The 16,076-nt window shown below is 42.0% G+C and overlaps 1 protein-coding gene across 1 annotated transcript in view; it reads left to right on the top strand.

The window, feature by feature from the left end:
* Positions 1–16,076, top strand: part of LRP1 (LDL receptor related protein 1) — a 777,705-nt gene that overhangs the window by 612,113 nt on the left and 149,516 nt on the right. The window contains exons 57-63 of the mRNA XM_033939435.1: positions 865–950; positions 2,112–2,231; positions 3,861–4,048; positions 4,286–4,491; positions 7,759–7,947; positions 11,970–12,118; positions 14,721–14,814. Of these exons, the coding sequence (XP_033795326.1) occupies positions 865–950; positions 2,112–2,231; positions 3,861–4,048; positions 4,286–4,491; positions 7,759–7,947; positions 11,970–12,118; positions 14,721–14,814 (1,032 nt within the window). The remainder of the gene's footprint in view (positions 1–864; positions 951–2,111; positions 2,232–3,860; positions 4,049–4,285; positions 4,492–7,758; positions 7,948–11,969; positions 12,119–14,720; positions 14,815–16,076) is intronic.

Here is a 16,076-nt window from a genome sequence, read left to right as displayed (position 1 = left end):
TAGATCTCGAGAACCGGACTTGGGCAGCCCTTCTCTAGACTGTGGTGCCTGAAAAGCTGTCAGATATGTAGTAGATATTTCTACCTGATGGGTCTCTAGTATTCTTTCAACTTAGCTCTATAAGGCTATGCCAGGAGTCTGCAAACTATTATTTATTGTATACCACCAGATTTAATTAGAATTGAACAATTACTTGCCACCACACATTTCCTCTCTGCCGCACCCCCCCTTCCCCCCTGGCATCATGAAATTAATACCTTGGCTGGCGGGGATGTCCAAACTCTGCTATCTAAAAATGTTCTCTGCCCTTCCCCCTCCGCCTTCTGAACAGCAGGATACTTGGCAATGCACTTTTAGCTGCTGACGCTGGCACTCCCTGCATGTATTCAGTTCATGATCCGAGAATGTGCAGGGGTCTAGTGTCAGAAGCTAGAAGCATGCCACAGACTTCCGCTGCTCAAACAGCACAGGGGGCACCAGGCAGAGAAAATATTTAGCTGGAAGGGCTTGGGCATCTCAACCAGCAATGCCGACCACGCATTTTGTAGAAAACCTATTGGCATGCCACAAGCTGCTGACCCCAGTCTCGGCAGAATGAGCACTAATAGAAGTCATTACAATGGAACCCATGTATTGGTACCAATCCATTGCAGTGCAAACTAATCAGCTGTGTTTGCGTTTCTGTTCTGCATCCATCTGCTGCACAGGGACTGCAGTGGTTTCTGTAGGCCAAGCCTTTGCTTGAGGTATGAACAGCTCAAGGAAGATGATGAAATGAGCAATTCATTTGAATTGTGGCTCCAAAATTATATTTTTCCACTTTTTAAGTAACTAAACCCCTGAACCGTTTGTCTTCTTTTCCAGATGAGGAACCTTTCCTGATTTTTGCAAATCGTTATTACCTGAGGAGACTGAGTTTGGATGGTACCAATTACACACTGCTGAAACAGGTAAAACCACTGCCCCGGAGCAAGTTCTGCTGTATTTAATGTGATCAGATCACACAGCGTGCTCATTCTGCTAATTGGAGTTAAAGATGGAGAGCAACTTTCGAAAATTGCTCACTCTTTTCTCAAGTAATAATGCACGCATTGGGGAAAAGCAACATGCTTACTTCTACCCAATGCAAGAGGAAATGGGCTTAGATACAGAATAAATTCAGGGGGGTAAAGGAGGAAGAGGGCAAAAATTTGCATTTTCAGAACTACACATGAAATATTTCCAGGGAAATATATCCACAGAAAAAGCAGATAAAGATCTTTTTGAACACTTTTTTCCTTTGGCAAAGGGAATGTGTGCATGTGTTTTCCTTTTGAGAATTAGCTTACAGATTCCAGGTTAAGGTACTAGTAGACCTGCATAGTTCTGAAAATTGTCCCCTTAATGTTTCCCAAGAAGACGTGTTTTGACTCGCACAGATCTGTATTTGATTTTCATGTATGTTCTTCTTTTACTCTCAAAAAGCAGCTTTGTATGGTGGCCATGTTGGTAATACAAACCTTGTGATTCCGTTTTTAATATATTAGTTTAAATCCTCTGCAATAGTGGTAACACACATCATTGTTGTTAGTGTCAGAGTTGAACTTTCCTTTTTTACTTCTGAGTCTTCGAGGAAGCTGTGTGAAATTGTATGCAGCTCCATGTCCAGGCCACACGGCTGAAATAAAAACAGGGTGGGGAGGGAAGCGGTGGGGTGGGGGAAGGTGTCAGTTTGGTGCATTCAATAGTGAATGTAAGAACAAGGTTCAGCCAGGTGTGGTGGGGAGGCATTAACCAGGGTAGTTGTTCTTGGCCTCAGCCCTGCCCAAAGCTGAACGAAGCTCAACTTCAGTGGGCTATCAGACCCCTTTTCAAGACTCTGCCCTGGGCCCCAGAAGGTCTCAGTGCCCGCTAATGTGCAGAGCAAACTGGAGTCTGGTGTAGAGTTAAGATACGGCTCCAGAAAAAGGAGGACGGATTGAGACATCCGGGCTTTACTTCCATTGCTTTCGATGGAAGTAAAACCCGGATGTCTCAATCCATCCTCTTTCTGGAGCCGTATGTTAACTGTAGTCTGGTGATTTCCTTTCTGAAAGCTTTTACGTCTGTTGCTTTGAAATGTTCCTTCACAGGGCTTGAACAATGCTGTGGCTTTGGACTTCGATTACAGAGAGCAGATGATCTACTGGACAGATGTCACCACCCAGGGTAGCATGATACGCAGAATGAACATCAACGGGAGTGATGTTCAGGTCAGTGCGGCTGTTCCATATGGCTCTTATTCTTTCTTCCCCTACATAGAAAACTACTTTGAGATGTGGGTTAAATGGCAGCAGTGGACTTGGGGCTGGATAACATAACATAAACTTTGATTTGTATACCGCTATACACTGTTAACAGGAGTTAACTGAAGAGATCGTACATAAGAGGTAAGTATGCAATTGCAAGTAACACAGGCATACAAATAACAAAGGACCATGGTAAGGTCGGAGTCGAGAACAAAGGAAGTAGGGGATACAAGGAGAACTCAAGGGATGAGCAGAGGTGTAGGGTCTCAATATGGGTATAGATACAGAGACCCGAGAGGGAGGAGAGATGAGGATGTCTACAAAGTGTTCAAAGTAAGATTCAGAACTTTCTTAAGCATATCTTGTTTTGAGCTTGATGTTCAAAACTGTACTGAAAGACAGCCCAAAATTCAGCAATTTAGTGGTCTCCCCCCTTCCCAGTCCTTTATTTAACTGGTAACTTGCGATATAAGCAAACTCTGCATTTTCCTGTGGTCTAAATCCAGGTAAAACCCTAAGCCATATTGACAGGAATCCTAGAAGATATCACCCCTCAGACATTAAGGGCCAGATACTCAAAACTCACCCTGCATTTAGCGATGGATGCTAAACCAGTCCTAGCCGGTTTAGCGTCCAAGTATTTTACAGGTCAGTTCTCAGAACAGCTCACCGTGCTCTTTTCTGTGCTTCCTAGCAACCTCCGATTGTACTATGCAAATGTCATTAATATTAAAATGGTAGTACAATGAGGTCATTAATATTAAAACAAGCACTCTGGCAACTTGGGCTATTCTCTAAATTTCCCGGGTGATTCTCTAACCTTGTTGTACTACATATGTGGGCAAATATTTTCTGGCAGGGTCTGAGCTGTCATAGCCTTACTTTTCAGTCCATGCCTGAGCGCTGACTGGTTTAGGCACTGACAGTAAAGTAAGGCTTGACATTCAGACCCCACCACACAAAAAAAGACCCCCGATTCCTTCAGCTGCTCTTCATGCTGGCCAGCAGGTCTCAGGGACTGGCAGGTCTCAGGGATCAGGGCAGAGAGATCAGACTTGACAGAAGGGAGGAGCTGTACCTAGCGATTACTCTTCTGAGCAAGTGCCAGGCACAGTTCTTCTCCTCTTTACTGGCGAGTCTCTGCACAAATAGTATTTATATAATTTGCATGCTGTTATGCTAAGAATTGCCCATAAAAGCAGAATCGCTCCCACTATGGCTGCTACATCAACCCACCAGATTTACCGGTGAGTTTTTAGAATCTAGCCCTTAATCAGTACGCACCCCAATATGATTTTTAAAAAGTAGTTCTACGTAATGATTAATAAAATACATCATCATCATTACCACAGATCAGATCGTTCTTGAATCAAAAGTCAGCAAATGGGGCATTTGAATGTCCTGTCCTTTGGGAGAAGTGATTCAAGACTGCCGATCGTTACACCAGTTATTAAATTTAACCAAACTTGGCAGGTTGGTAGCCCAGTGGTTCTGTGTGAAAGTCGCCAGAAAGCCTCTCTCTCGCTCTACCCTTCCTTGCAATGGGATTCCTGCTTTTGGAAATAAATGTAAAAGTCATGTTTCCTGTTTCAGATTCTCCATCGTACTGGCCTAAGTAACCCTGATGGGCTGGCAGTAGATTGGGTCGGTGGGAACCTTTACTGGTGCGACAAAGGGAGAGACACCATTGAAGTATCTAAACTTAATGGAGCCTATCGAACTGTACTGGTGAACTCGGGACTGAGAGAACCCCGAGCTCTTGTGGTCGATGTGCAGCATGGGTAAGAGTTTCAATATTTTCATGTAAGCAGAAAGGTTCCATGAACACAATCTCCTGTCCCAGATAAAAAAATCTGAAACACCCGGCTCTATAAGCCTTTGGGCTAGCTTGACTTTGGATAACTACTGTATTATCTGACATCTATTCCTGTGTTTCCCAGGCAATTTAGTTAAAAAACAAAAAAACGTGAACCTCACCAAAAATGTTTCATTAAGAAGAGATGTTTTCTCTTACTTAGTTACCTTTACTGGACAGACTGGGGTGACAACTCACTTATCGGTAAGATAGGCATGGATGGCTCCAACCGAAGCGTGATTGTTGACAGCAAGATCACCTGGCCCAATGGTCTTACTCTGGATTATGTCAACAGCAGGATATATTGGGCTGATGCCCGAGAAGACTACATTCAGTTTGCTAGCCTCGATGGTAGCAACAGGCACACAGGTGAGGAGACCAGGCAGTAGTTTACGATGGGAGCTAGATTCAAGTGCTCTATGCATGAGCACTTCTGAGCATGTAGCATGTACTGAGGATGTATTTTGTGCATGTCCTTTGTGACAATTAGAGGCCTAAATTACCCAAGCAAGGGCTTCCAGCTAAAATATGTGAAACCCAATTCTGCAAGTATTTGCAACTGTATTAACAAAAAATATAAGGGAGCCCCCCCCCCAGCAGTCCAACATAGATTAATACATTTACCAAGCAAATAGAAATTTCACTAGGGAGATTGGTGTGAGCTATATACATTTCTAGTAGCTTCCACTGATGAATAGGTGAGATAGAAGATTGGGATCTTCTGACATCACCTCATAAAGAGACTGAAATATAACTACAATGTATGATAGCTCTATATCAATTTGAAAGATCTCTTGTATTTCGCTTTCTAGCATGACTAAAGGATGGAGCCTCCAGAGGTCATATGAGACAATGGAGTGTGTGGTGCAATGGTTAGAGCTACAGCCTCAGCACCCTGAGGTTATGGGTTCAAATCCCACACTACTCCTTGTGACTCTGGGCAAGTCACTTAATCCCTCTCCCATTGCCCCAGGTACTTTAGGTAGAGTGTGAGCTCACCGGGACAGATAGGAAAAAATGCTTGTGTGCCTGAATGTAAACCACTTAGGCTATAAGTGGTATATAAAATACTAGAAGAAAATAAATAACTTCTATCCCACAATGCCAGCAAGTACTAGTCTACTACTACTATTTATTATTTCTATAGCGCTAAAAGGCATACGCAGTGCTGTACATTTTAACATACAATAGACAGTCCCTGCTCAGAAGAGCTTACAATCTAATTTAGACAGGACATTTCAGGGTTGGGGAGGTTATAGTGGGTCTAGGTATCTGACAGCAGTGAGGGGGAGTTTAAAAGTTGAAAGCAGTTTCACAAAAGTGGGCCAGTCCTCTGCATTATCCTGGGGGTCCTAAGGGTTCTATGGGCCAAGAGATATACATGGTGTCTGGGAAAAAAAACAGGACCCCCACCATTTTTTCAGGTAACTCAAAAAGTCCTACTGCAGCAGAAACTAGTGCCTGAAATTTGAGACATTTCTGAGTACTTTAGTTTTCAACAGGATGGCGCACCAGCAAATTGAGCTTGCCAAACAGTTGAGCTATTAATTAACGAAACCATAGAGTTCATTGAGCCAGGAGGTCAGTGGCATCCAAGAAAGACTTCATGAATTGTCAAGGTAGAAGGAGGACATTTTGAACACACATGATGAGTTAACTAAGAAACCTCCCCCCACCCCATATATTTCAAAGGTCATACTAAATGTTTAAATAATTGCAAAGTATTTTGAAATCATGTAAGGGGGGTCCCATTTTTTTCTGGACATCATGTAAACTTTGCATCTGACTTTCTGAACAGATTGGTGGTTCACTTTATACCAGAACCAAGGCCATTTTATATTAACTATAGGCCTGATGGGCCGCCGCGGGAGCGGACCGCTGGGCGAGATGGACCTCTGGTCTGACTCAGCGGAGGCAACTTCTTCTTCTTATGTTCTTAACTAGTCGCCGGCTTCTGCCCTTTGTCCGCATGTCATCTATCCTTATGGCTCTTTTATAAACATTTGCGTTTACAAGGTATAGGCTCTGGAGGCTCCATGTCCTTCCGTTAGGGCCAGTTTGCAGACAAGAGAAAATCAGATTCTAGAGATCTTTAGCTTGAGAAAGTAGTCTGTGTTCAATACAATGTTTTGATTGAAGCCATCTATAATATTGAGTGTGTAGCAAATTGTGGCAATTTTGTAGGTATTCAAAAGATACAGCTGTAGAATATACAGTAGCAGCCTATGAAGATGACTGTCTGGTCTTTCTGGAACAACCTCATTCATCTGTAGCTGTCTTATTGGAGGTGGTTAGGCAATTTCCTACTTTTTCTGGAAATAAGATCAACTGGACAAAGTTATAGTTAATGCCCATGAACTATCATATGATTATATCAGATATGGGGAAATTTGGGCTATATCAGAACCCTCTACAGATAAAATTTCTAGGTATTTTAGTTAAAGATCCCGAGAAATGGTGCGGAGTAATATGGAGAGAATGCTGGATTTCTATACAGCTTCGATTCTCTCCCCCTCACTTTCTTGGTGGGGGAGGTTAGAGTAAATGAAAATAGTAACTATGCTACAGATTAATTATATCTTTATAATACTTCTGGGCTAAACAATTCTATTTCCAAACTGAAAGGGAGTTCACAAAAGTTTTTTGGTAGAACAGTCAAACCTGCATAGCTCTAAAAACTTTGAAAGCCACCAAAGATAAAAGAGACATTAATTAATCCACTATTTACCATTATCACGTAGCGTTATGATCTCATTATTCTGTTTATTGGGTACTTCATCCTATATTATCATGGTTGGGAGTAGGAGATGAATTATTGGCCCCCCCATTCCAGTTTAGTACCTGGGGGAGTGTGAGATAATACGGGGACAGCCTTGAAAAAGCCTGAACGCGAAATATGTCGGCAGAATTCCCCAGCCAACACAGCTTCAAATAAAAAAGATAAGTGACAAAGAAGCTTTTAAAAAAGTTAAGATAAGTTCAATAAGTTAAGAAATTAATTAAATTAAAAAACAGACAAAAATAAAAATAAATGGGATTGATGACGATTTAGCAGTTCTTCTATATGACAATGTGAAGGAACAGCTGCGCTAAATTCTGATGATCCAAGAAAGGGATTAAAAAGATATAACTGATTTAATAAATCTATACATTATTGGTATATGATTACATATTACTGCTTTACAAGTTTGTACACCAGTATGATCATAGAGCATGATAGCCAATAGGAGTGACTTGGTCCCTAAGTGAAACAGTTGTACATGCAGTCTAGCACCCAGAAGAGCCTCATGAGTGGGGGAAATGGGGGGGAGCAATCAGTACCTGCCTTCTTCCGGGGACCTGGGGGAGAAGGTGGGAGAAGTGCGCGGAGAGAGACCGCGCTGCTGTGACTATTTAAATCAGGCATCCATCTACTTATGGCAATGTGATCAGATCAAATATACCTCAGTTTCATATAAGATACCACGAAATCTGAAAAGTGTCCTTTTAAAAATGTGATGAGAGGTACTGGTGGTTATTGCTACTATATTTCAATACGTGTGAAATTCACAACCACTCTGTCTTGTGCTTTAATTTGATTCCCCCCCCCCTTCCCCCAATGTATGGTACGGTTCATAAGCTGCCCTCTCTCTGCAGTACTGAGCCAGGATATCCCTCACATCTTTGCTCTGACACTCTTTGAGGATTACATCTATTGGACGGACTGGGAGACCAAGTCTATCAACCGAGCCCACAAGAGCACCGGTGCAAACAAGTCTGTTCTCATCAGCACCCTTCATAGACCCATGGACATCCATATCTACCATTCCTACCGGCAGCCAGATGGTACGTAAGTTCCTAATGTACTTTGCAGGTCTCCTTTAAAACTATAGGTCTTTGTAAAGGTGAGAAATAGCTCTGGGACGACTTTGTAAAATAGCACATTTCCTGTTACTATAAAGTGCAAAGCTAGGGCTTTGGGCAGACCTTTTTGGATGGCTCCCCATCCCCCTGATCTAACAGTGCCCTTTTTCTCTACCTCCTCCTCAGTCCAGCAACACTTTTCTTGCTTCCTTGGGATAAGCAGAGGCATAAAGGCACAGAGATACCTTCAGTCCATGCCACTGTCGGCGCCGCTGATCTCACCCTTCAAAAATAGGAAGTGATGTTAGAAGGGAAGAGACAATTAGAGCCATCAGTGGTGCTGTCTGATGGCAACTCTAAACCTGTTTGGCTCTTTTTATTCCAGGGAAGTGCTGCACTGTGGGAGGGGAAGGGTGGAAAAGATAGATGCTTTACAGGTACACGTCCTGTGCTCAGGGCCTCTTTTCCTTATGAGCTCCCTTGTTAAACTGGGCCTAGGGCAGCTGCCCTCTTTGTCCATTGGTAAAAGTGTCAACAAAAACCATATAAGAGGAAATAAAAAAAATATATAAACCAAACTCAAAATCCTAATTAATTAATAAAATTAATCCTGAAATGTGCTCAGAATTGAGCCCAATATACTGTATATAGTGCATAAATCACCATATGGACGGGTATGTATATATTTCAGTCATCACATATCAAGGAGACATCAGTTTAACACAGCAGAGATCAATACTTATCTCCATGATATCCAACTGTATACTTGGAACTCCTTGGTGATACAATATTTGTTAATATCAACACAATACTATCCATAAAATATAAATCTTCAGTCATTCATATCTAATCCCAAAATAGATCTATGATTCAGAGGCCTAAACTAGAAATCAAAATAAGAATAAATTACTGAACTATTTAAAGGCAAATAGCATACAACATTAGAACTGAATTTAAACAAGATGAAGATCATGATCACAGAAAATGATTAAAATTTTGAGTTTGAAGGCAATAGAATAGAAGTTGTAAAGGATTTCAATCTCCTGGGCTCTTTTGTAAACCAAGAAGGAACTAGCAGGGAGGAAATACTCTGCAGAATAGCACTCTGTCTCTCGTCAATGAAGGCTATCGACAAACTATTCTAAGGCAAGGAGGTAACACTCCAAATGAAGATCAGACTTGCCCATGCACTCATTTTCTCAGTGGTCAGTTATGGATGCAAAAGCTGGACACTACTGAAACAAGACAGAAAGAAGATTGACTCACTTGAGCTTTGGTGCTGAAGAAGGATTTTAGGCGATTCTAGAAGAGATCAACTGGCTATGTCACTCGAAGCCCAAACGATGACGTTATGACTGTCTTATTTTGGTCACACCATTAGTAGAGAGAGATCACTGGAGAAGGACATCATATTTGGGAAGATCAAAGGAACCAGGTGAAGAGGGCGACCTGCGATCAGATGGCTGGACATGTTGAAAACAACCATGGGGATGACGATTGAGGTCCTTTCCGAACTAGCACAAAACAGATTTCTTTTTACATCCTTAGTTCATCAAGTCACTAGGACTCGCAGTCAGCTTCAACATTGAAAAGTCATCTAAAATACCGGTGAGTTCAATTAGACAACTCACTGAACTTAGAAACATATGTAAACAACTTAGGAAATCATTTGCCACACTTCATAAGCTGAGGAGAGTTAGAGCACGCTTCCTCCAACAACACTTTAGAATATTAGTATAATCATCCATTCTATCCCTACGAAAACTTGTAATGAAAAACCTTGCACTGTAACTATGGCAAATTGCAACTTGTACACTGTATATTGTGTACTGTATATTAAACTAAACTAAAACTTAGCTTTACATACCAGGTCTTCAGCCAGAAAGGAGTTCGACTCAGTTAACAGTAACTAAAAAAATACTTTAAAAAGTAACAATCAGAAAATATTAATATTACAAGATGGAAAGAGCAATTGCAATACAGAAAGGAAGTTATAAAAAATTTTTAAAGATATGGAGACCGATGGTTGATTTTTGTAGTGAATAGGCATCATTTTTCTTTGATAATATACATAGGGGGGTGGGGAGATTGGAAGATAAGATGTAGCAAAATTGAAATTTTGAAGGAATATGATAGTTTTAATGATTGTATAGAAAGATGGGAGGGGGGAGGGTTTTTAATTAATTTACATATTAAGAATATAATGTATGATGTTCAAGTGTTATACGATAGTTTTTCATGTTGTTCTTTTTGTGCACTTGATGTAAGTTTGAAAAAGAATAAAGAAATTAAAAAAATATATATATATTAATATGACTGGTTTCCAAAGTGTTTGGCAAATAAAATAATTTTTAAAGATTTACGAAAAAGTTGAAAAGGACCAGGACCCCTTAAAATAAGAGGAAGTTCGTTCCATAGTTGACAAAATTTGAAAACCAAGGATTGACTGAAATTCTTGACTCCTTTGATTTCTTTCACTGAAGGAAGGGAGAGTTTGAATTGTTGGGTGCCTCTTGCATAGGAGAATCTATAAGCATTCCATAATAAAGGAACAAGAGGGATGAAGATACCATATAAAATTTTAAAAGTAATACATGCACATTTGAAGTGAATCCTGAGATAGACCGGAAGCCAATGAAGGTTCAAAAGCAAAGGAGACACATGGTCAAATTTACTTTTTCCAAAAATCAATTTTGCAGCGGTATTTTGTGTCAGTTGGAGTCTTTGAAGGCAGGTCTTTGTTATGCCGAGATAAGAGTTAGGATAAAAACTTGTACTGTAACTATAGCACATTGTAACCTGTTAACTGTATATTATGTATGTTAGCCTGTAACCCGTTCTGAGCTCTTTGGGGAGGACACGATAGAAAACTGAATAATAAATAATGCACTACTTTCAGGAATCTCAGAGAAATCTATGAAAAAACTTCAACTAATACAATATACCTCAGCAAGTCTCATATTCTATAAACCAAAATTCAGTCATGTCACCCCGCTCCTCAAAAGAACTTCCAAAGGAAAAAAAAAAGAATTTACTTCAAATTATGCTGCATAGCATTCACACCCTGTATGGTGATACTCCTGACGGCTACTAGGAAGAGCACTAGAACACCCCAACTCTGACAAACTAATTCTGTCCTACCCATCTATGAAAGGTATAAAATACACTTCCCCCTCCGAATCCGCGGTTTCAGCACCTGCGGATTCGGTTATTCATGATTTTAAACCAAAAAAAAACCATTTTCATTTTCAGGCTATTTTTAAGCCCCCCCCCCCCCCCTTAAGCCTGACCTGGTGATCTAGTGGGTTTTTGGGCAGAAGCGCTCTTCCCACGCTCCTGCCCTGTGCAGATCGCTCACAGGAAATGGCTCGAGAGACTACGGAAGCTCAAGGCAGCCATTTCCTGTGAGCGATCTGCACGGGGCAGGAGCTTGGGAAGATCGCTCCTGCCCCAAAAACCCGCTAGACCACCAGGTCAGGCTTAAGGGGGGAGGGCTTACAGGGCGGGGTTAGGGGCAGAACCGGCCCGAATATTATTCACAGTTTTTTAATATTCGCGGGCCGGCTCTGCCCCTAACCCCTGTGGATAAGGAGGGAGAAGTGTATACTAAACCACACTGCAAATCTTTTACCTATTGGATTGCTAAAACTTGGAACTCACTTCCCACAGAAATCTGAACTGCCATCAATCTCACCAGATTCCGAAAAGATCTGAAAAGGTGGCTTTTCCAGAATTGTGAGAAATCTCGAGAAATGTAAATTACACACAGCAACATAGCTCCCTCAATGAATAAAGACAATATACTTTACAACCCACTACCTAAGAGTTGATATCAGTCAACCCACAGAAATTTGTGATAATTGTCAAGATGATACAGCTCAATCTATGTATGTATGTGAGCTTTAGAAAAGCTATTTTCTAATTGCAACTCGCTTAGAACTCCAATATGTGAGAATTTGGTGGGATATAAGTTGACACAATATGCCATGTTTCTTTTTCTCCAGTTCCCAACCATCCTTGTAAAACTAATAATGGAGGCTGCAGCAACCTGTGTCTCCTCTCACCAGGAGGTAGCCACAGATGTGCCTGTCCAACCAACTTCTATCTTGCTAACGACGGCAAGACTTGTGTTTCCAATTGCACCGCTAGCCAGGTAATAGGCACTTTATTCATTTACTGTAGAGAATGACACAGGGGCAAATTTTTCTCTGTCCCCGCGGGAACTCATTTTCCCGTTCCTGCAAGTTCTCTTCCTGCCCCTGCCCCATGCCTGCAAGCTTTGTCCTCATTTGCACAAGCCTCGAACACTTTAAAATCATAAGTGTTCGAGGTTTGTGCAGTTATGGCAGAGCTTTTGCAGTTATGGCAGAGCTTTTAAAAACTTATTTATTTAAAGATGTTTTTAATACTTGAAATTTTTATTTGCTTTAGGGATACTTCTTAAACTGTGCTTTGGTTTTTTAACCCCTTACCTCTTGTTTTTACCTTTTTTACCGAACTCAAGATTGTAACCTTTTAATTTCTTTCCTCCCACCTCAAGTATGTATTTTATGTAATTACATTGTTAATATGTTAGTTTCTCTGTTTTTTACTTGGATTATGTACATCGCCTAGCAATTTAAATAGGCGATACATCAAATGTATAAATAAACTTGAAACTTGAAACTTACATGAATGGGACAGGGACAGCGACAAAACTCGTGGGGACGGAGAAATTGAGTTCCTACGGGGATGGGGACAAATTTGTCCCCGTGCCATTCTCTAATTTACTGCCAGCAACTGGTGAGATGATGTTAATAAGGTCAGATATTGCACAGGGGCCCAGAGTGTCAGCTATTGACAATGCATTTGGGGGTTTTTGACCTGGCAGTTGTCTTCTACTCTTTGGAGATTCCATTTTGGACAGAATCAGGGCTAAGATCTCCATTTCTCCCTGTTTTTATTCCCCCCCCAACTCATTTTCATCTAGTCATTGCATTAATGGTGCTTAGTAGGAGACCAAGCACCAGAGCTGCTCCAGAAACCCTGCAATCATGGACCCTAAATGGTGCCATTAGGGATCATTCGGGCTTCCTTCCCTCAGGGGCTGTGAATGCTGCCTCTGGAGACCAGAAGACCTGACTTAGGGCTCCTTTTAGTGCACACAGGATATTACCGCACGCTACACCACGCGCAACACAGCTAGAACTAACGCCAGCTCAATGCTGGCGTTAAGGTCTAGCGCGTGCGGCAATTCAGCACGTGCTATTCCACGCGTTAATGCCCTAACGCAGCTTAGTAAAAGGAGCCCTTCGTCACTGAAGCCAGACTCCTCCACATGCCACTGAATTGGTCCTAAAATCATGTGTGATAGGTACAGTGTTAAATGCATATTGAAATCTAAGAGGGCTTTAAAAATGGTACTTCTCATTAAATTTCTCAGAGTCCTTGCCCAGCTTTATAAACATAGTTAGAATCTTAAAACACATTTGGGCCAGATTGTCACATTTAATTTGTATATTCAGAAGTGCTACTGGTTTAGGTAGCTCAACCATGCTCTATCCATGTGTACACCCTCTTGCAAATATGTGTAATGTAAGTTAAGCAGGTATTTTTTGAATAGTATTTAGTTAGCACTTCCACAGGTAGGTATACACGTTGGAACTGTCCGATTCAGTAAAAAAAATTTCAATTTGATTCAATTTTTTTTTTTAAATCGATTTTTGGATACAATTCGATTTGCTTTCTATGATATAGCTTTAAAATTAGCTGAAGGGTTTATTTTGCAGCTTCTTCACCCCCACCCCACCCCTTCGCCCTCTCCAGCCCTACACAGGTGTGCTCTCAGTTGTAAACAAAACAAACACTGTTAGATCCTAGCTCGTGCTTGCTGTCTTAACACCAGCTCAGGCAGGATACACATTTCAAATCTGATGTATTGTAATCACAAAATAGAAAATAAAATTATTTCTTCTACCTTTTGTTGTCTGGTCATTTTATTATTCAAATCATGTTGGCCCCAGACTATGGTTTCTGTTTGTCTTCTGTTAACTCACTCGCAAGGTCTGCCCATTTTACATTTTCTTCTTTCTTTGTGTTCACCATCCATCTTCCATCTCTATAACTTCCCTTCCCTTCTCTCTCCTCCTCCCTGCAGGTCCAGTACCCTCTCTCCCTGCCCCTTCAGCTCCAGCCTACAATGCAGTGTCTCTCTCTCTCTTCCCTCCAGCATCCCTTCCACCCCATGTGGCCAGCATCCTCTCTCTTCCCTTCCCTCCAGCCCCCCCCCCCCCCCCATCAACATACCATATGGCCAGCACCCTCTCTTTCTGGCAGAGGGAAAGCCCAAGAGCAGGCCTTAATTAGTGAGTCCATTTTGTTTTTTTCAAAACAAATCGATTTACCCAAACTGAATCAGTGAATTGATTGGAATCGTGAATCGGGCAGCACTAATGCACATACACATGCAAGTATTAATGCTCTAGACATGTGAACAAGGAATGCATAAATGAGGGCACCTAGATTAGAACATTACCTTTGTGTTTGGATAACATCGAGCTGTGTAGTCCTATTTTCTACCTGATACTATAAGTATAAGAATTGAAAATGCATAGAAAGCAAAGTTGTACGTTCATCCACTGCTGGTCAAGATATATCCATTTGAATATCAGCCCGATTCTTGGTAACTTGGCTGTTCTTAACAGATCCCATTGGAGCAATTGGCTGTTTGCCACCATTTTATCTTTAAGCTTCAATTTCTACCTTTCTGTTCCTAGTTTGTGTGTAAGAATGACAAGTGCATTCCATTCTGGTGGAAGTGTGACACAGAGGATGACTGCGGAGACCGCTCGGATGAACCCGAGGACTGTCGTGAGTTACCAGTTATCCATTCCTTGATTACTGTTTTTAAATATCACGTGTGGCATACCTGTACCTTTCAATGAAAGAAAGTGGTGTAACAAGAGAATGTTTAGAACAGACAAATTTTAATAAATATTTGGAGGGGGATGCCTAAACTGGATGGGTTCCTGTCATACCTCTCAGCTTACTGAGGCACTGTTTGAGATCTTTGATTTTCGAAAGAGTGGGACCCCTGAAGGGTAATGAACATGGAGAACTTGGGGCTAGATTCACTAAGCAAACCGATCGTGTATCGATCGGTTTGCGACCCGATTTCCCTCCGATCCGATTCACTAACCCCTTTGCGACCCGATTTCCATCCGACCCGATTCACTAACCTGATCCTGATCCGTGCATGCAAAAGAGAGGAATCGGCATGCAAAGCAGGAAGGACGCGATTCACAATACTTTTTTCCTGATACACCGACTGGCTGGTCGATCAAGAGCAAGCGACTGGTGAGGACCAGTTGCTTGTATAAAATACTGCTCTCTGCCCCGATCAGGCTTCTCTGCTCTCTGCCCTGCTATTTTTTTTGGTGAGGCTCCACTCAGAGTACTGCCTGCTCCGACTCTTTTTGGCTTCCCCAACTCTCCTGCTCTCTGCCTCCCCCGACTCTCCTGCTCTGTGCCGCCCTTTCTGCAGCACAAGCCCATGGTTTTAACCTGCTTTAAACCCACGGGTTAAAACCATGGGCAAGCACTGCGGGGAAGGGCGGCAGAGAGCAGGAGAGTTGGGACCAGTAAAAAAGAATTTAAAAACAAAAAAACAGAGCAGACACACGCACAGACCTTCTACAGGCAAAGTAGATGGTCTGCGCATGCGTCAGGATCGCTACCTAGCGATCCGCGTCACCAGGTGAGGGCATGCCTCCAGTCACCCCCATTAGAATATTCTTGGTTGCAGAATCCATCGGACCTGCACGGATCGGTCATGATCGGGCAGGTTAGTGAATCTAGCCCTTAGTTAGGAGGATGAGACTTCCTCTGAAGGCATCTCCTCTCAGTAGGTACTCACTGATTAATGCATGTTGACTTAGGCCAGGGATAGGCAATTCCGGTCCTCGAGAGCCGGAGCCAGGTCAGGTTTTCAGGATATCCACAATAAATATGCACGAGATAGATTTGCATCTCAAGGAGGCAGTGTGTGCAAATCCATCTCATACATATTCATGGTGGAGATCCTGAAAACCTGACCTGGCCCTGGCTCTCGAGGACCGGAATTGCCTACCCCT

This window comes from Geotrypetes seraphini, chromosome 3 (genome assembly GCF_902459505.1).
Source record: "Geotrypetes seraphini chromosome 3, aGeoSer1.1, whole genome shotgun sequence".
In the NCBI taxonomy this organism is placed as follows: Eukaryota; Metazoa; Chordata; class Amphibia; order Gymnophiona; family Dermophiidae; genus Geotrypetes; species Geotrypetes seraphini.
The sequence above is the reverse complement of the archived record's forward strand: the minus strand, read 5'-3'. Positions and strand labels throughout refer to the sequence as shown.